We start from the raw sequence: 19,727 nt of genomic DNA on the forward strand, positions 1-19,727 counted from the left end.
ATCCCGACAAGGTGGTTTTAAGGACTCGTCCTTCTTTTTTGCAGAAGGGCGTCACACCCTTCCAGATCGGGCAGACCATCACTTTGCCCACCTTCTTTCCGCCTCCGCATCCTTCAAAAGAGGAAGAGAGGCTCCACCGTCTGGACCCAAAACGTGCGCTCTCATTCTATATAAAGTGCACACAACAGTTCTGGGTGGATGACCAGCTTTTTGTTGGCTACGTGGGCGCCAAAAAAGGTCGGGCTGTGCACAAACGAACCATCTCTCGGTGGGTCATTCTGTGCATCAAAGCATGTTACTCGTTGGCTAAGAAGGAGCCTCCTCTGGGACTACGTGCCCATTCTACCAGGGCGACGACAGCCACTGCTGCCTTGGGACGCAGCGTTCCCTTGCAGGACATTTGTCAAGCAGCTATGTGGGCCTCGCTGCACACGTTTACCAAATATTATTGCCTTGTAAGTCAAGTCCGGAGAGACCGCTTCTTTGGCCGTTCTGTCCTCCGTGACTTTCTGGTGTTATCTTGATCGCAGACCTACCACCGGGGTTGGTATTGCTGGGGCATCTATTCTAAGGTAAGGAATCTATCACTAACGTGTCTCTTTCAGATGCACAAGTTACAACTTGTGTAACAATATATCTGTAAGAGACATTAGTTAGTGATAGATTCCATACCGCCCCACCCATCCTCCCCGCTCTGCGACCTGATTTCTAGGGTTAAGGTCATCCTTTTCAGGGACCTAGTTTCATGGCACCAGTGGTCAGTTTCTTGCATGGCTCTGCGTTCCTGGCGCGGAAAGTCGTGTACAGAACTGACGTCAGCGTGCATGGGTGGCGCCTAAGTAGTCTCCGTGACGTCATCTCGGCGCATACAACGCCAGCGACGGACGCGGAGCCGCAAGACGCCACCTTCTGACGTGCAGGGGTATTGCTGAGGAAAACTTTCCAGATCCAGTCTGACGCCTGGAGATATTCTAAGGTAAGGAATCTATCACTAACTAATGTCTCTTACAGATATATCGTTACACAAGTAGTAACTTCTGCGACTATTCCACTGTCTGCATTGTGTTGAGTGTACTCTCATGTCTTCAGTATAAAGAGTGTTCTATCTGAACACTTCCTCTTATTGTGAACATATCTTTTTAAGACTTCTCTCATGTGCCTTTGACATTAGCCTTCCATGTTGTTGCCTTGATGGAGCTGACCTCTGCCCAGTCAGTATTTCTCATGTGACAATTGGTTTATGTGTAATAGGAGCATTTCTCTGGGAATGAACTGGTTAGCCCAATAACCAATTTCCTCATTCTTATAGGTTTTACACAAGTCTTCAAACCGAAGAAGAAGAGGAGACAAACCGATTTTTGTCAGAATGTGGTGCTGATCCCATGATGCGTGAACGTCTATCCATCCTCTCTCGCACTTTCCACAACCGTAAGAAAACAGTTCAGAGGGATGCCATGCTCTTCACTGACAATATATTCATTGTCGAGCCCGTGGTAAGAAGCTGTCTTCTCTAAGAACAAGGCTGGATTGCCATGTCATTTCTTTTCCTCTTAATAATACATGTTTTGATATGTGTTTTTAAGTAGAGAGAGACCTTAGTCAGATCCCACTTAAATACTGTCCTTATTGGTGGCGGCACTCAACAGAAGATTAAACAGCCTTTCCTTCAATCCTCCACATAAAAGCAATGTTTAGACACAAGGCAAAGGCACTACTGACACCTTAAATGTACATATGGCCCCACCTCCATCTCTGTCAAGTAAGTTGATATGAGATTGTTGAGACAGTGGTGCAACTTTAAACATATACATCACCCTTACTGTAGGGTTAGTCATTATCAAGAAGCCCTTCCAAAGGCTGGGATCTTCATACTGGAAATATGAATTTGGAGCCACTAACTCCAAGTGGAAAGCCCCATTTGTGCATGTAAAAATTATGCTTGATGGTTAGCACTCTATAATTTTGTGGAAATATATATAGGACGGTCCTCTTCAGAAAACATCATGCTTCAGTTATAGTGTGAGGTATACTATGGTGTGTGATATGATACTCTGTATTTTATATGCTATGATACTGTGTTGGTAAAGAAGGGAAACACAAGTGGGTGGCTTCTCGGTGCAGAGATAACAATAGAACACTGTCAAAAAGAAATACTGTCAAACTAATACCAAGAATCATTGGTAAAGCAGGCCTAAGAACTGATGAAGCTGTCTAAACACTACTTTTAAATGTTTTTCTGAAAGCAAGATGATCAGAAATCTGTTGAAGACGTAGAGTCATGGCGCTTCAGTGCTGATAGCTGGGAACCCAAACATTTGGTCTCAGCAATGGTTGCATCCCTGGATATTGAAAGATTTCAGAGAACAAATAAAACTACGAGAACCAGTCCCTTCTGGACGTTGTCCAGAGAAGTGAAAAGGTAAACTCCAGATTTTTCTGAGATCAATGTAGCAGATAGAGCAGCGCTGTGACCAGGGCTCCCTCACTTGACACATGGTAGAAACATGACAGCTATGGTGGCGTTTAGGGCGAATGAATTGCAGTTACAGGTGAGTAAATTGTTTTGTGGCCCAACGGAGTAGGCATTTTCTTAATCAATGGAGGCTATGTTTTCCTCTTAGTAAAGTATGTTGTCTCTAACATCCGTGTATGTTCACGTTAAAGCAGATGGTGTTTCATGTATACAGCTACAGACCTATCTGCTATTTCTTCCAGAGCCTTTCAAATAGCAGTTTGTTGTTTTTATTGTGCCAGTAAACAAGACTTCTAATTATTTGTTGTACGATGGATTAATGCCCTGTTGCCATGGAGTTGAAATAGAAGAGAGACATTAATTATATGGCAGTGTTAATTATTTGTTCCTCTTCCATTGTATTAAGTTACTCATTAGCTCCTCCATTTAAACAAAGGACAAGTGAATATGTATGCGGCTTGGATAGTTGTGAACTGGCGCAGCGCGGTGAGCCTATTACCTTCGGCACTGCATGATTAAGAAGCGTAGGACTAGGTGCAGAGAGCTTTATTGTTTCAAAAGTCTAGGGACCTCACGTACAAAGTGTTTTTATGGCGCAAACCCTAAATCTGACGGTTTAAATGTACTAAACCCGTTCTGAAAAGGTTTGCCGAATCATTACATTTTTTAAGCAATATTTACTAATGGGTATTTGAAAAAGGCGTTTTGGAGGCATTCCTTACAAATACCAATTCCTTAAAGTATGTATTAATGTTTTCTGTCCGAAATCCGTTCGCTAAACATTTATATTTTACCATCAACTCAAAGGAGGTGGTAACCTTTTAGCAAACTGGAAGGGATCCCCAATGCACCCCTTCTCCTTTGTGAATTGTGAAAAAAAACCATTTTTTAACAGTAGGACGTGTTTCCACGGACCACCACCTAATTTTAAAAGAAAGTTTGCAAACATTTTAATTTTCTTTTTTTAAGCACATCTCGTTTTCCTTTTAGGAAATCGGGCTGCATTTATAATAAGATTGCTTTATTCAAAAGCAGTCACAAACACAGTGGTCTACTGACCCAGCAGGCCACCATGCATGTTTCTGTAGCCCATCGTAGTGGGTTTCAATTTGCGACCTACCTCATTTACATTTATGAGTTGGAACAAATTGAAGCCCACTAAGATTCTGTATTTTATGAACTGATCTATTAATACATAGGACGGTTCACGCAATAAGAATGTAGTCAGTAAAAGTCGGTGCACGAATTGCGACCCCTGTTACCTAATGTATTCTTCATACATGAGGCAAAAGATTTTTTTTATGGGTTTTGTAAAACATGATTCACTTTTCCAATGCACATATCATTGTAATCGATCAGATAGCATTCAGTATTCCATTTCTCACAAGCAGTTGTCTAGATTGCATCATTACCTTTTCTTGGTTATACATTCAATACAATGCAATTCCATTCATTTTGTGGCAGGAAGAGACTGGCTAAGTCATTGATTTTTATGTAGAAGTGAATACAATACAAGAAAGTGAATGAATTCAAACCTATAACAAAGAACAGAACACTCGCCCGGATCGGCCCGGATTGACCCTATACATGAGACATAGTTTCAAGATGACTAGAGCATACTCGACATGTCCCGTTCTAGAAGACTATCAACCCCAACACATGTGAATTTCTGAAGCGAAATTAACACCACATATTTTTCTGTTAACCTGCATTACATCTGACCCTGGCATATGCCATGTTCGATCATGGATCTCAGTAAACGAGTCTAGTAGTTCTTTCCAGACGTCTGCGATAGGGTGTTTACATTGAATTATTCATTGCTCATTATGTAGTGCGACATCCTCCACCGTCACCCACTTCTTGACTTGTTCCTTCCATCTGCACTGGTAGAGGCACTAAGGGGATCTTCAATGCATCGCCATAGCCCTTCTAGCGAGCACTAAAGCAAAGCCTAGAAATTTTAAGCCCCTCCTCCTCTTTTTTGGTCATGTGAATAGACCCAGTATGCATGTCTCCACATTAAATGAACCTGTTCTGCGACTACCCTCTCTATTCCAGCAGTCACTGCCTGCCAGAAAGTTATCGTCTGGCAACTTCACGTCATAGTTATAAAATCTGCATTCCTTAGAGCACACCTAACACATTGCTTATATTAATTCCCAGCTATAATGTTAAGCATATGGGGTGTAAGATATTGGGCATGTACTATGTGAATTTGAACCTAGCGTTCCTAGTCACCTGATGTGGGTTCTCCAGTATAATAGACCATTCCTTCTCACTCAGTTCCCTTCCAACCTCATACTCCCAATAAGTTCCCAACTTTGTTAGTTTAGTCGGAGACATAGATTGTAGGGATTTATTAGGCCAAGATATCGGTTTGTGAATTCCCCCAAACGTGAGCAATACTTGATTTCGTGTGTCTGTGGCTCCGTGTGAAACCCAACCTATAAGTTCTCTAGGGATAGTTGCAGGGTGGTGTACACCAGAAATTGGGAGTTTGGCAGGCCACCTTCACTAATCATGCACTCTAACTCCCACAACTTCCGTCCTCATAGCAGTCGCTCACCATCTGGATCCCATGCTTTCAGTTGCTCAGCCATGAAAAATCCACCCAGTACGCTGAGGATGCCCACCAGCGGAAGTGCCAGCACGTACAGTGGATGATGCCCAGTCTTGCGTGGAAGTCTTTTCCAGCAGCGTAGTCTAATCTTAAGCAGCCTTGAACACCTGGGTATCTGAGGCAATGCTACTAGGGCGCTTTCCTGTCTACTCTCTCCCACATAGCCAAGCTCTGCTAGTTCATGGCATCTAGCTAGCCATTGCAGTTGCGCCGCAAGATAATACACCTCGTAATCTGGGCCTCCAAGATCACTATTTCGTGGTGGGCACCGTAATATACCCAGTGATATCCTATGTCTTCCTCCATCCAATTGCAGCTCCCTCAATAAGACTTCCAGCACCCTTAACCAGGACTGGGCAATCCAGTCTGGAAAGTTTGTGAAATAGTATAGTGTTCGTGGCAGCATCTCCATTTAGATAGAATAATTTGTGCCATTGTGGGCAATTGAAGAGAGCGCCAGAATTCAATGTTATCCTTAATGGCTCACAGGGTTCCCCTCCCAAATGTCTTCATCTCTGTGATACACATGAGGCCCAAAATGTTGTGGAAATTAGGTACTGAGGTACATAATCTTCCACTACAAGACCTGGATAGGCTCGATGAATAGGCCTAGTATGTTAAAATACCCTCATCCTTGGGATTGAAAACAGCCCTTTTCATCCCGAGTACTGGATAAATATGGTACATGCTTTCAAAGCCTTTTGACTGTGTTTAAATAACCTCGCAGGAATGGTAAAGATATTTGTGTTTGTGAGACCGGCCTTGAAACTTCCCTAGGTGCCGCAGGCACCAACCCGAGCACGGCATTCCAAAAGGACCAGTTAGAATCTTATACGCACCGAGAACTGAAACAATTTTGCAAAGACTTTGGAATCGCTACCACCGGACTAAGCACGAAAGAGGACTTCCAGGGGGCATTAAAAACCTGGGTCGAGGCGGAAACTCCCCGGACACAAACAGAAGGAGAGCCTCCCAACGAACCACGAAGCACCCTGGGGAGGAACGGCGCCCCCGAGGGGGGCCTATCCCCAGAGGAACTAGCGGACCGAGAAAGAGGTCGCAACCACGAACTAGAACTAGCAAAATTAAAAATCGAAGGAGAGCTAAAACTAGCTGAAAAAAAACTGGCGGTGGAACAATTACGCCTACAAGGAGAACTAGAGGAAAAGAAACGACAGAGAGAACACGAAGAGAAAAAACTCCAACTAGAGCACGAACGTAGCCTAAAAGAAATCGAGCTCAAGGCTAAGAAGGCGGAGGCCCGACCCTCGGAAACCCAACCCATCTCCTCCACCGTGGAACCAAAGGTCCACATCCCCAAGGATGTGGTGAAAGAATATTATAAGAACGACGATATTCAGCAATGGTTCAAGGCCTACGAAGTCGCCATGACCTCCCACCGAGTCCCGCAGAAAGACTGGGGGGCTGGGCTGTGGGGCCGGTTCCTGAGCGAGGGGAGAGATACCCTGCTGGACCTGCCCTCCACGGTGATGAACTCCTACAGTCACATGAAAGAGGCCCTAGTAGCCAGATATGGGCTCACCCCTGAAATGTACCGGCAACGATTTAGAGACTGCAAAAAGATACCCGGTACCACCTGGGTGGAGTACGTGAACTTTTACAGCCGGGCCTTGGACGGTTGGATCAAGGGCAGCAAGGTCTCCACCTTTGAGGAGCTATTCGACCTGATCGCTTGGGAACACTTGGCCGCTAATTGCTTCGTAGAGCTGCGCCAGCACCTCCTGGACAGCAAACTCACGGACCCTCGAAAACTGGCCGTCGAGGCTGACCGGTGGGTGAACACCCGGACCTCCCGGGGCCCCGTGGGAGACTACGGTCGCCACAGTCAGGGACCCCCCCGCCAGACGGGCGGAGGGAATCAAGGCCGGCAAAGGGAGCTCCTGGGGGGATCCCCGCTCAGCCCTCCCAGAGGACAATCTCCGCCCTTTCCAGCTCCACCTCCGGCCAGCACCGGACCACCAGGGAGGCCGGGGCCCCGAGTGAGGATCACCTGTTTCCGCTGCCAACAGACCGGACACTATGCCAGCGACCCTCAATGTCCCCTGTACCAGCGGACCGCCACAACAACCCCGCCGGCTCGACAGATGGCCTCCGTAGCCCTGGGGGAAGAGATGGAAGACTCCGAAGAATGGGAACCAGCCGCCATGGCCTTGGTCTCCCTAGGGGACCGGGAGATGGTCCCCGGAACGTCCCTGCCCGCCAACACGAAGAAGTACCGACAGCAGGTAACGGTCAACGGTCACCGCATCGAGGGCCTCCGGGACACAGGGGCGAGTGTCACGGCGGTTCATTGTCACCTGGTCTCCGAAGATCAGATCCTGCCTGGCGCATTTTGCCCCGTCATATCATCAGACAATTCCGAGAGCCTCTGCCGGATGGCCCTAGTTCCCTTCGAATGTGGGGGAGTCACCGGCAAGTTAAAAGTGGCGGTCCGAACCTCCCAGCCCGTGGACTGCCTCCTGGGCAACGACCTTGAGAATTCCCCGTGGGGACAAGTGGAACGAAGAGCCCACCTCGAGATGATGGGCCTACCCGAGTGGGTATGCGCCACCACGCGCTCAATGACTCTCCAGGCGCCTTCCTCCGAGGGGGGAGAGGCCATGCCGCTAAGCACCACCACCATCCCCGAGATGCAGAATACACCACCAGAGGCCAACGACCCCCTTCTGGACGAACCGACCGCTCCCGACGAAGGGTCAGTGCCTTCCGACCCCGAAACCCTGACCAAACTCGAGGACTTGCCAGAACTGGCCCAGTGGCCCTGCGAAGGGGGCCCCTCCCGTGAAGAGTTCTGCCGAGAACAATCCACCTGCCCGTCCCTCATTGGACCCCGACAACAGGCCGAGGCACAAGCAGCAGGCGACCGGACTGGCACCCACTGGGTATACTGGGAGGACGGCCTCCTGTACAGCGAACCGAAGTCGGCCGAGTTGGGATCGGCCCGGGTACTAGTGGTACCCCTACGCTTCCGAAGTCTCCTCCTGGGCCTGGCCCATGATGTACCCCTGGCCGGACACTTAGGCCAAGATAAGACCTACCAACGGCTCGTCACCCACTTCTATTGGCCCAAGATGCGAGCAAATGTGGAGGCCCACTGCAAGTCCTGCCCCACGTGCCAGGCCAGCGGAAAGAGTGGGGGCAAGCGCAAGGCTCCGCTACAGCCCTTCCCCGTCGTCAGTACCCCTTTTGAGCGGGTAGGAATCGACATTGTGGGACCGCTGGATCCCAAGACCGCCCAGGGCCACCGGTTCATCCTCGTCCTGGTGGATCATACCACCCGTTACCCCGAAGCCATCCCTCTCCGCACCGTGACGGCCCCCGTGGTAGGCCGAGCCTTGATGGGGATCTTCTCCCGCATGGGGTTCCCCCGCGAAGTCGTGAGTGACCGGGGTACGAACTTTATCTCCCGATATATGAAGTCCCTCTGGCAGCAGTGCGGAGTAGCGTACAAATTCACCACCCCGTACCACCCCCAAGGAAACGGCCTCGTCGAGCGCTTTAACAAAACACTGAAAGGAATGATCATGGGCCTCGAGGAACCCCTACGCCGGAGGTGGGACGTCCTCCTCCCATGTCTCCTGTTCGCCTACCGGGAGGTTCCCCAAAAATCCCTGGGATTCAGCCCATTCGAACTGTTATATGGACATCCTGTCCGAGGACCCCTGAGCCTGGTCAAGGAGGGGTGGGAAACAACCCCCCGGGGGACCCCTCCGGATGTGTTCCGATACATCTTGGCTCTCCGCAACCAGACCCGGAAATTCAGAGAACTCGCAGAAGCGAACCTCGAGGCTAGTCAAGAAGAAATGAAGCGCTGGTATGACCAGAATGCCACGCTGGTCGAGTTTCAGCCGGGCCAACAAGTCTGGGTCATGGCCCCGGTGAAACCCTGCGCTCTCCAAGATAAATGGACTGGGCCCTTCAAGGTGGTCGAGCGGAAGAGCCAGGTCACCTATCTCGTCGATGTGCAGTCCCCGCGGAACGCCCTCCGGGTTCTCCACGTGAACCGCCTCAAACCTCACTTTGTACGGACCGAATTGAGTTTACTCCTGGCCACCGACGATGGGGCCGAAGAAGACACCGAGCCCCTTCCAGACCCCCTGGGGGCGAAAGAGACCGATGGGTCTGTGGAGGGAGTGAGACTGTCAACCGCCCTCACAGCCCAACAGTCCGACGACTGCCGCCAGCTACTAGGGCAGTTCGCGGACCTCTTCTCCCTGACCCCTGGGGTCACCAACTGGTGTGTCCACGACGTGAACACCGGCGACAGCCCGCCAGTGAGACATCGGGCCTACCGGGTCCCTGATCGGGTCCGAACCTGCATCCAGACTGAGGTGGCGAAGATGCTAGACCTCGGGGTGATTGAACCCTCCGACAGCCCCTGGGCCAGCCCGGTAGTCCTGGTTCCGAAAGCGACTACCCCGGGTGTTGCCTCCGAGCTGAGGTTTTGCGTGGACTACCGAGGACTCAATGCGGTCACCCGAGCGGACGCTCAACCTATCCCCCGTGCCGACGAGCTCATTGACCGCCTTGGGGCCGCTCGCTACCTCAGCACCTTCGACCTGACTAGTGGATACTGGCAGATTGCCCTCACCGAGGGAGCCAAGGAGCGCTCCGCCTTCTCCACCCCGGATGGGCACTACCGCTTTAGGGTGATGCCGTTTGGAATGAAGAATGCCCCGGCCACCTTCCAGCGGCTGGTGAACAGGGTCCTGTCCGGACTAGAGGGGTTCTGCGCAGCATACCTCGACGACATCGCGGTCTTCAGCTCCCAATGGACCGAGCACCTCCAGCACCTCCGTCAAGTCCTGCTGGCTCTGCGCCGGGCCGGCCTCACCATCAAAGCCAGTAAATGTCAAATTGGGCACGGCTCTGTAACATATCTGGGGCACCAGGTGGGAAGTGGGCAGGTCGCCCCTCTCCAGCCGAAGATCGACGCCATCTTGTCCTGGGAACCCCCCGCAACCCAAACGGAAGTCCGGGCCTTCCCGGGCCTCACCGGCTACTACCGAAGGTTTATTAAGAACTATGGCAGCATCGCAGGCCCCCTCACAGAACTAACCTCCAAAAAACACCCCAAGAAAGTACACTGGACTCCCTCCTGCCAGAAGGCGTTCGATACCCTAAAGGCCGCCATGTGCGCGGCCCCAGTGCTCAAAGCACCCGACTACGCCCAGGAGTTTGTGGTCCAGACGGACGCCTCGGAACACGGCATCGGGGCAGTCCTCTCCCAGTTCGACGACAAAGGCATAGATCGGCCCATAGCCTTCATCAGCCGAAGGTTGCTGCCCCGGGAACAGCGGTGGAGCACAATTGAAAGAGAGACCTTCGCAGTGGTCTGGGCCCTCAAAAAGCTACGGCCCTACCTGTTCGGAACACACTTCCGAGTGCAAACAGATCATCGACCCCTGCGGTGGTTGATGCAGATGCGAGGGGAAAACCCCAAGCTGCTACGCTGGTCCATCTCCCTCCAAGGGATGGATTTCACTGTGGAACATCGCCCCGGGACGGACCACGCCAACGCGGACGGCCTGTCCCGATTCTTCCGCTTCAGCGAGGAGAACCCCCAAGTGGATGGGTAGTTCTCCCCGCCCTTCAGCTGGGGGGGGCACGTGTGAGACCGGCCTCGTGGCGTGGGCCCTCCCGACCAGCAAGTTACCCTACAACCACGCCGCACCTCGTGGACACGGCCTTCCGGCTCCCGTGGGCCAACATCGCGAGGGCCGACCAGATCCCCAACACGCATGCCCGGCCGAGGGAGAGAGGAAACCCCAAGCCAGACCGAGAGGCGCCGACCCGGTCACACCTCTGGTCTCTTTCCCGAGGGAGGTTTCGATCGACCACCAGGCCCCCGGTGAGTGGGCGCCTCGCCTGCTGGGCGTCTGGAGTCCCTCCCAGACCCACCTGAACAGATCAAGGGGCCGAGCGACAGGAAACCCCATCACACCGCCCCCCCAGGCACCAGACCCCTCTCCGCGAGGACTCCGGACTTCAAAGAGGAGGGGGAGTATAACAAGGGGTGCTGACGGGACGGGGGCAGAGAAGACCTGGACTGACGAGAGCCTGCTGACTTGGTCGCGGCTCGATCGCTCCCCGAACAGAAGAACGCTACCCGAACTCTCAACCACCTGAGCCCTGCGGACGCTGTCGCGGCTCCCCGAACTCTGAACCATCTGAGCCCTGCTGACGCTGTCGCGGCCTTCCGAACTCTGAACCATCTGAGCCCTGCTGACGCTGTCGCGGCTCCCCGAACTCTGAACCATCTGAGCCCTGCTGACGCTGTCGCGGCTCCCCGAACTCTGAACCATCTGAGCCCTGCTGAAGCCGTCGCGGCTCCCCGAACTCTGAACCATCTGAGCCCTGCTGACGCTGTCGCGGCTCCCCGAACTCTGAACCACCTGAGCCCTGCGGACGCTGTCGCGGCTCCCCGAACTCTGAACCATCTGAGCCCTGCTGACGCTGTCGCGGCTCCCCGAACTCTGAACCATCTGAGCCCTGCTGACGCCGTCGCGGCTCCCCGAACTACGAACCTCCGGTGCCTGCTGAGTGACTCGCAGCCCGCTCCTCCAAGAGAATCGGCAGAGATTGCCGAGAGAAGCAACATCCCCTCAGCTCGAGAGCTGTGCGTCGTATACCTCGCAGAGACACTGATTCAAAGACTGTCCCGCTACCCCTTTTCCCTTCTTCACGAGATCGCTGCCGCTTGTGGCATTAATTCTGCACCTACCTGCCGGATCATAAAGATCCCTGACAGCATCTTACTACGAATTACTGTGTGGTGTCCCTCTATCCGAAGAAGAGTGCAAGTGCAGCGTGTGCGATCCTAGGTACGAGACCCTTCCAGGAAGGGCCTCCCTGCTCTTGCTCGGCCTATCTCTGGGTAAGGTGGGCCTCCGGGTGGTCGGGAACGCATTCCGCAGCCTCCCCGGGGAACGCCTTCCAACAGTGTTTATGGTTGTCTGGTTGGGTGATAAGCAGAAAGTTGTCAAGAGGATGGCTCAGTGGGTTAAACCTTCAATATGTGGCACTCTACAGGACACAAGTTCAGTTCCCAACATGACGGATCCAGCATCCCAAGCTTCTGAAGATGATAAATTGAGTACTGTAAGACCTGGGGTCACCGGGCCCTAAGGGGGTAACGTGACTCGAGCGGTTGGGCACCCAAAGGCTTCTGTGTAAAGCGACCATACAACACACACATCCCCTGAAGCAGGAAACGCACACAATAAGGGACGCCACACAGTAAGATCAATGCAAATTAATCAGTTTTATCTAATTAAATGATATGCAAGCACAGTTCCTTAGATGGCAATGGGCATCACTTGAACACATTAGCATTAGAGTCACCAGCATTTCATTATGGTCACATAGGCAGTATCTGAATACCTTTGCGTCAGATTCACCAGTAATTCATTATTATGCAGTAGGCCACACCTGTATACCTTAGCGTCAGATTCCAGGGCGCTTCATCATAGCTCCAGTGGCAATACCTGGCGAACCTGGGGGAGCGGTAACTACAGCGGTTAATCGAGCGCTGCGCCCCTCCCACCACTAGCGTTTCACTCTGCCGTGGGTACCACGCGCGGTGACTAACAATTATCAGCGCTTTGAAATAGGGCTGGGAAACTTAGCGCCACCTCAGAAAACTAATAGCGCGTCAAGGCAGGACTCGCAAGCATATCGTTACCCCGGGCATTACTAGCGCTTCGGAGCAGAACTTGAGCACACAGCGCTACTCGTAATCACAAGGCATTAGGCACTTCAGAGCAGAACTCGAGAACACAGCGCTTCTCGTAATCATGAGACATTAGGCACTTCTGAGCAGAACTTAAGAACCCAGCGCTTCTCGCAATCATGAGACATTAAGCACTTATGAGCAGAACTTAAGAATACAGCGCTTCTCGTAATCATGAGACATTAAGCACTTTTGAGCAGAACTTAAGAACACAGCGCTTCTTGTAATCATGAGACATTAAGCACTTTTGAGCAGAACTTAAGAACACAGCGCTTCTCGCACTCAACAGGCCTTAAGCAAGCGTTCCCCTTTTACGCGGCAGTCTCAAGGCAAGGGGGCAATCCCACGGAGGGGAATCAGAGTCTCGGCCGGCACCGGGGCGGTCGCCAGACGGTGCGGTGACGCTCCTGATCAGCAGGGGGTGCACCGGGTCCTCCGCAAGCCTCCCGGGGAGCAGGGGGGTGAGTCCCAGGCCTACACACGGCCACGCTACCTCCCAGCCCCCAGGGGTTACCTTGATCTCGGCGTCCTGGTCTTGGGAGACACTCGGGGGTTCCTTACGGCTTCAGGCCCCGCAGTCAGCCTGCTCAGCGGCGGGGGCGGCGACGTGCAGTCCGCCCGCGTCACGTGGGGCTGTAGACGGCTTCACGGCCTTCCCAGGCCTTCCGCGACTCACTCAGACGCTGCGACGGCAGCGGCGGGGCCCCGGGCTTCTCCGCGGGCCCCGACTCGATGAGGAGCAACTTCTGGTCCCTGGGCCGCGGCGGTGAGCGCGCTTCGGTCCCCGCGCTGGGGGGGGTGGGGGGTACAAATTTAGCGGGATGACAGCGAGCTCAGAGCTCAGCGTGGGACTGACTCGGGGGATCCCAGGCCAGGTCGGAGAGCGCAGGGGTCACAGCGCTAGTACCTGGTTGATCCCCAGCAGTCCAGCAGTCAGTGGCAGTTTAGGTTTCAATAAGGAGCTTCAGCATTAGATCTCAGCATTCAGTTTCAGCATGAAGTTCCAGCGTTTAGTTTCAGCATTCAGTTTCAGCATGAAGGTTCAGCATAAAGTTTCAGCATTCAGTCTTGGCAGTCTTACTGGCGCAGATGTCTCTGGCGCCCTTAGGGGTTCTGTTCCTTGGGGGGTAGGGATTGAGTTGGTGACTAGTTCCCTCCTAGTCAAGCTTGGCAGAGGGTCCCTGGGTTCTCCTACCGCTGGGCTAGATCAGTGGGCTGTACAGGATCCCTCACTCACTTAAAAGGCAGTACCTAAGTCCTGTCACTTTCAGAGGCATAAGTCCCTGGCTAGGCCCTACCGCCTAAAACTCCTGTGTGGATTCCCCAGCTCTGCTTTACCCCAACTGGCCAACTGACTAGAAAAAGTTCCCTCCCTCACTTAAGTAGCCCTAGGTCAGGTGACCACTATCCAAGGCGGCAAAAGTAAAAACCACACCTCCCTTCTAGAAGGTTCCAGCACATTCCAGGAGCTTCCCCATTCTACCTATGGGACAAAAAAGGCGGGCTGGTGTCGCAACATTGTTGTGGGGTTCCAGCCAGCTCCTGGCAGCTAGGGTGCTACTAGAAAGACCACTCTGCAGTAGCAGGTGCCTGTGGCAGCCATCTTGGGAGAAGGGAACACCTGCACCTAAACACTGGTTATTTGATCTAACATGCATTAAAAAACGAAAAAATTCAGGGAAAAAGGGCCAAGTCCAACAAGTACCATGAAAAAAAGTTAAATACGAGCGTTTGTTATTTATAGTGTTAAGAAAAGGCAGATGCGTTGCTCAGAGCACTGTTTAAAAACAAGTTTAATTTTACGTCCTTCACAACTGGCTCTGAAGAATGGTACAGGAATTAACTGTACTCCATTTATAGAACTGGGGCAAATGACCTAGGAACAATAATGCTCTAATTATTTGCCCTTTTTTCTGAGCACTACTTTTCCTTATCTCAGTATGAGGGTCCAGAAAAAATAGTTGTACTTATAACCTAATTTGTTAGCCCCTCCTTCATGACACCAGCTTATAAATACTTGACTTTTGGTGCAAATGCTCCTATTTTAATACACAAGTGGTACTACTGCGGTGAAAGACTCTGCACATAATAGAGGAATGGAGATTGGGAAGGAAAGAGCAGACCACTGACTGGGGCGAAGAATTGTAGAAATCTGTTTAATCATACAAGCTTGTAATTAATAGGAACACTACCACTTTATTTTTCTTCACCACAACCCTTAGAGTATGAGGATATATTAAGCAGTACCAAATCTTCAAGCGATACACCTCCGTTTTTGCTAACATTTCATGCAGAACTCATGGATTAAGTGCGGTATAGGCTGGAAAATATAACTTGTGAAAGTATAGGACTGCCCAAAGAAGGATAAAGTCAGTGGCTTTTGGTCAGAGATTTCGACCATGGATGTTAGCCGCTATAGTTCTCCCCAAGCATATGTAAGAGGTAATGGTAGGACCTCTGTCACCACTTTTATTTGCTTCGACTCCAGAGCCCTTCGCTACTGGTATAAGAAAACATGGTGATATAAATGGGGTTGCCTGGGAAGGTGACATCTGTAAGTTTACAATGTTTTCTGATGGCATAATGGTGATACTCAAAGGCTCTGTGAAATCATTACCCCCACCCCTTAAGCAACTGCTTGAGGAGCTGGACAAATATATAACGGTCTCAGGGTTCAAAATATACATGGCTAAATAGGGAGGTCTACTTCCACGTCCATTGCCTCACCAGTAAACCCTACTAAGCAAACAAATTCACTTTAACTGGGCAGTCCAATCGATAACCTACTTGGGTATCAAACTAGCACATACCACATCCCAAAAAGTAAACCTGAATTCCTCATGACTATTGACAGATATTAAAGCAACCTGCGTTCCTGGCAATTGCAATATTTTTCATGTATGGGTGAAGAGGCTGCTATTAAATTAACATACTTCCTAGAATTTTTGTGTTTTAAGCCATATTACTGGTTTTCCTTGTCTTCTCTTTAAACAACTGCAGTCAGGAATTAACAACTTTTTTGGTAGAGTAAAACCCCAAGGATAGTGATTAAAGCACTATACCGTCCAACACAGCAAGGGGAATTCGTTTAACCCCATACACTCTCAAACTACTGGGCCGTACTCTTCTGCAACATGGTTGAATGGGTTATGTGGAAACGCCTAAAGAGTGGTGCAATATTGATTATTGAATTGAGGTGACTCCATTATGGCAGGTCCCCCAGATACATAAAGCCCAAAGACAGTGGGCCTGCATTCCTCTCTAGTCACAAGGGTCTCCCTGGCGATTTGGGACAGTATGGACCCATTTGTTTTAACACTGATTTCACCCCAGCCATGGACAACATAGATTTCAAAACTGCTGTGCAAATAGATGCATCATGTTTGGTTCCCTATTCGGCAACGTCAGATAAAGCCTTTGGAAGACCTGCACAGGCAACATGACCTACCTTAATCAGAACATTTTGCATATGTACAAATATGTCTCTGGAGTCCTCCACCCACATATCAGACAAGGGGACCAACATACCACTTACTCCATATGAGAATGGATAAAAGATGACTACCTTAAGCAGCACCTAATATCAACAATCTATAAACACCTACTGGGTCCCCCTTCACCAGGGAAGAATCCAGGCCAAAAAATGAAGGGGGTACAGACAGTGGACACGCCTATTTGGCATTGCCAAAGTAGTGGCGCAAATTGTTAGCACCAGATAAACACAATGAAAAATTCAGGCACACTGGTACAGAACCCCAGATAAGATAGTGAAGTGGAATAGATCAACATCAGATGTGTGTTGGAAAGGTTGCAGCACCACACGCACATTCAATCAATCAATCAGGGAATTGTAAGCGCACTACTCAAGGCGCGCGGGTGGGGGACAGCTCCGTTCAGTCGAAGAGCCAAGTCTTGAGTGTCTTCTTGAAGATGTTCTGGGAGGGGGTGCATCTGATGTCGATCGGGAGCTTGTTCCAGGTCTTGGCCGCGATGTAGGAGAAGGCTCTTCTTCCTGTTCTGGCTGTGAGGATGCGCTGGGTTTCGACGAGGGCGAGATTGGTGGATCAGAGGTTTCTTTTGGGTACGTTGAAGGAGATTCTCTCATTGAGGTATTGGGGTCTGATGTGGAGGCATTTGTGGGCGTGGGTAAGTGTCTTGAATGTTAACTCTCTTCTTAACGGGGAGCCAGTGGAGGTTCCGTTGGTGTTGGCTGATGTGTTCATGTCGAGGGATGCCGAGGACTAGTCTGGCTGGGGTATTCTGTATTGTCTGGAGCTTGCGGAGTAGAGACTTGTTGATCCCGGTGTAAAGGGCGTTTCCGTAGTCCAGTCTACTGGTTATGAGTGCATGGGTGATGGCCTTCCTTGCATCTGGGGGATCCATTTGAAGGCCTTTTGGAGTATGCAGACGGTGTTGAAGCAGCTGGAGGCGACGGCGTTAATCTGTCGGTTCATGGAGAGGGAGGAGTCGAGTACGATGCTGAGGTTTCGGGCATGGTCCTTGGGGGTCGGGGGCTGCCGAGGGCTGTGGGCCGCCAGGTGTTGTCCCATGCATAGGGTACTGGTCCGAGGATGAGGACTTCTGTCTTCTCCGAGTTGAGATTTAGGCAGCTGTTGCTTATCCAGGATGCGACGTCCTTCATTCCTTCCTGGAAGTTGAGTCTGGTGGTGGTGGGGTCCTTGGTGAGGGAGAGGATGAGCTGGGTGTTGTCGGCGTAGGATACTATGTTGAGTCTGTGCTGTCTGACGATGGTGGCGAGGGGGGCCATGTAGATGTTGAAGAGGGTTGGACTGAGAGCGATCCCTGGGGTACTCCGCAGTTTATTTCCATGGGTTCGGAGAGGAAGAGTGGCAGTCTGATTCTTTGGGTTCTGCCGGTGAGGAACTAATGGATCCAGTTGAGGTTGTTTCCTTGGATGCCGGCGTCGTGGAGTCTGGCAGCGAGTGTACAGTGAGAGACGGTGTTGAATGCTACTGAGAGGTCGGGTAGAATCAGGGCCGCGGTGTTCCTTGGTCGAGGAGGGTGCGGATGTCGTCTGAGGCTGGGAATAGGGCGGTCTCGGTGCTGGGGAAACTGGATTCGGAGGATGGAGTTGTCTTCGAATAATCTTGTCAGTAGTGTGTTGACTGTCTTTTCAGCGACTTTCGCTGTGAAGGGGAGGAGGAAGATGGGCCAGTAGTTCTTGAGGTCCATGGGATCTGCTGAGGGCTTCTTGAGCAGGGGTCGGACTTCTGCTTGTTTCCAGTTATTGGAGAAGGTGCCGGTCTTGAAGGTGGCGTTAATGGTGCGTCGTTGTTCTAGAGCGATGGTGGCGGTGGCTCTGTGGAAGATGTGGGGGGGCAGGGGTCGGTGGGGGCCCCCGAGTGGATGGGTTTCATGGTGGAGGTGGCCTCTCTGGTTGTGATCGATGTCCAGGAGGAGATGTGGGCTGGCTGGCGTTGTCGGGGGGGGGGGGGGGGGGGAGTGGTTGCGGAGTCGGGTGTCCGGTCGTTGAAGTTGTCGTAAAGGCATTTGACTTTCAGATAGAAGTAGGAACCAAGCTTGTCGCAGAGGTCCTGCGAAGGGGTCATGTCCGTGGTTTCACTGGGGGGCTTGGCGAATTCCTGGATGACGCTGAAGAGTTCCTTAGAGTTGCTGGAGTCTTCTGTGGCCATGCCCCAAGCGCTATAGATACTGGGAGGAAGTGTTAACGGAGATTGAAGGAGTGTTTGAGACCTCGAGACCCAAGAACCTGGGAGTGGTGGTATTAGGCATCCAATCCAAAGGGAGCAATTCAAGTACATCTCTACGGGGCACACAAATAGCTAAGATAACCACCACAGCAGTGAGAACCATCCTTGTATTGAGGGGTACACAGGAGGTACCTCCGTTAGGTGATTGGCTAAACAGGCTGTGGGAAGCATTCGCGGATGGCATGGATCGCGGGTGGGGGTGGGCGGCGAGGTTGTTTGGGCAGAAGGGGGTGGGGGGGTCTCCCGGGGGTTCAATTTAATAATAATAAAAAAATAATTAAACTTACCTTTCCGCTGGCCGGGTCCTGCGTATTCTCTGCTCCTGTTCTCCTGCCTCCAGCAGGAACAGGAAGCGGACAGCAAGGCTCCCTCCCCTAAGCCAAACACAGGGGCTTATGGGGAGGCCATGTTCTCCATGCAGACTGTATTGCAGCCTGCATGGAAAAAGGAAAAGTGCGCATGACTGGTTTGGGTGGCCCTAGGCGGCCGACCAAACAGTCTTTGCTCACTCTGGAGTGGGCAGGCACACCACTCCTGCCCTGCTCGCAGAGCAGCACCGCCCACCCGGCCGCCCGCAACCAGACATAAAATGGTAATAACTGAAAGTTATTACAATTTTATGTTTCTGCTTCTCGCACTGTATGAAAGCAGTGGGGCGACGTTCCTCCACCCTAGTGAAGGAGCTGCCCCTGAGATGCATGCAATGGAAAAGATCGCACAAACAGTTAATGTATGACACAGACTGGGCCCCACTGACCACAATCCTCTGGGAAAAATATGTAGTCGCATTTCCGCAAATTCTTAAAGGCAATGCATCTCCTACCCTCTGTACACATCTAAACAAGGTGTTACTGGTGAAGAACAAGTAGGAGCCCCACAGGATTTAGTATCTCTTTTCCTTAACAATGACACAATGTTATACTACGGAACCATTCACAGGGTTTTGAGGAATAAGGTACAATTAAATCGTTGGGTGGGGAGGCTGAAAATATACACGTTGGCAATCCTATTCGTAATAACCATTTGCTGGCCAATGGTTTTAGGCAATGATATTTGTTACAACCGTTAATTAAGAGTTTTATATAGTAAAGATATTCTTTCAATCTTCTAAAAATGTTGTGGAAAGAGCAATTCACAATTTTGATGTAA

At 51.1% G+C, this 19,727-nt stretch overlaps 1 protein-coding gene across 1 annotated transcript in view; it reads left to right on the forward strand.

Annotated features, from left to right (window-relative positions):
* Positions 1-19,727, forward strand: part of HYDIN (HYDIN axonemal central pair apparatus protein) — a 2,467,744-nt gene that overhangs the window by 445,256 nt on the left and 2,002,761 nt on the right. The window contains exon 9 of the mRNA XM_085640020.1: positions 1,310-1,493. Within this exon, the coding sequence (XP_085496146.1) occupies positions 1,310-1,493 (184 nt within the window). The remainder of the gene's footprint in view (positions 1-1,309; positions 1,494-19,727) is intronic.

Source organism: Triturus cristatus, chromosome 12 (genome assembly GCF_964204655.1).
Source record: "Triturus cristatus chromosome 12, aTriCri1.1, whole genome shotgun sequence".
Classification (NCBI taxonomy): Eukaryota; Metazoa; Chordata; class Amphibia; order Caudata; family Salamandridae; genus Triturus; species Triturus cristatus.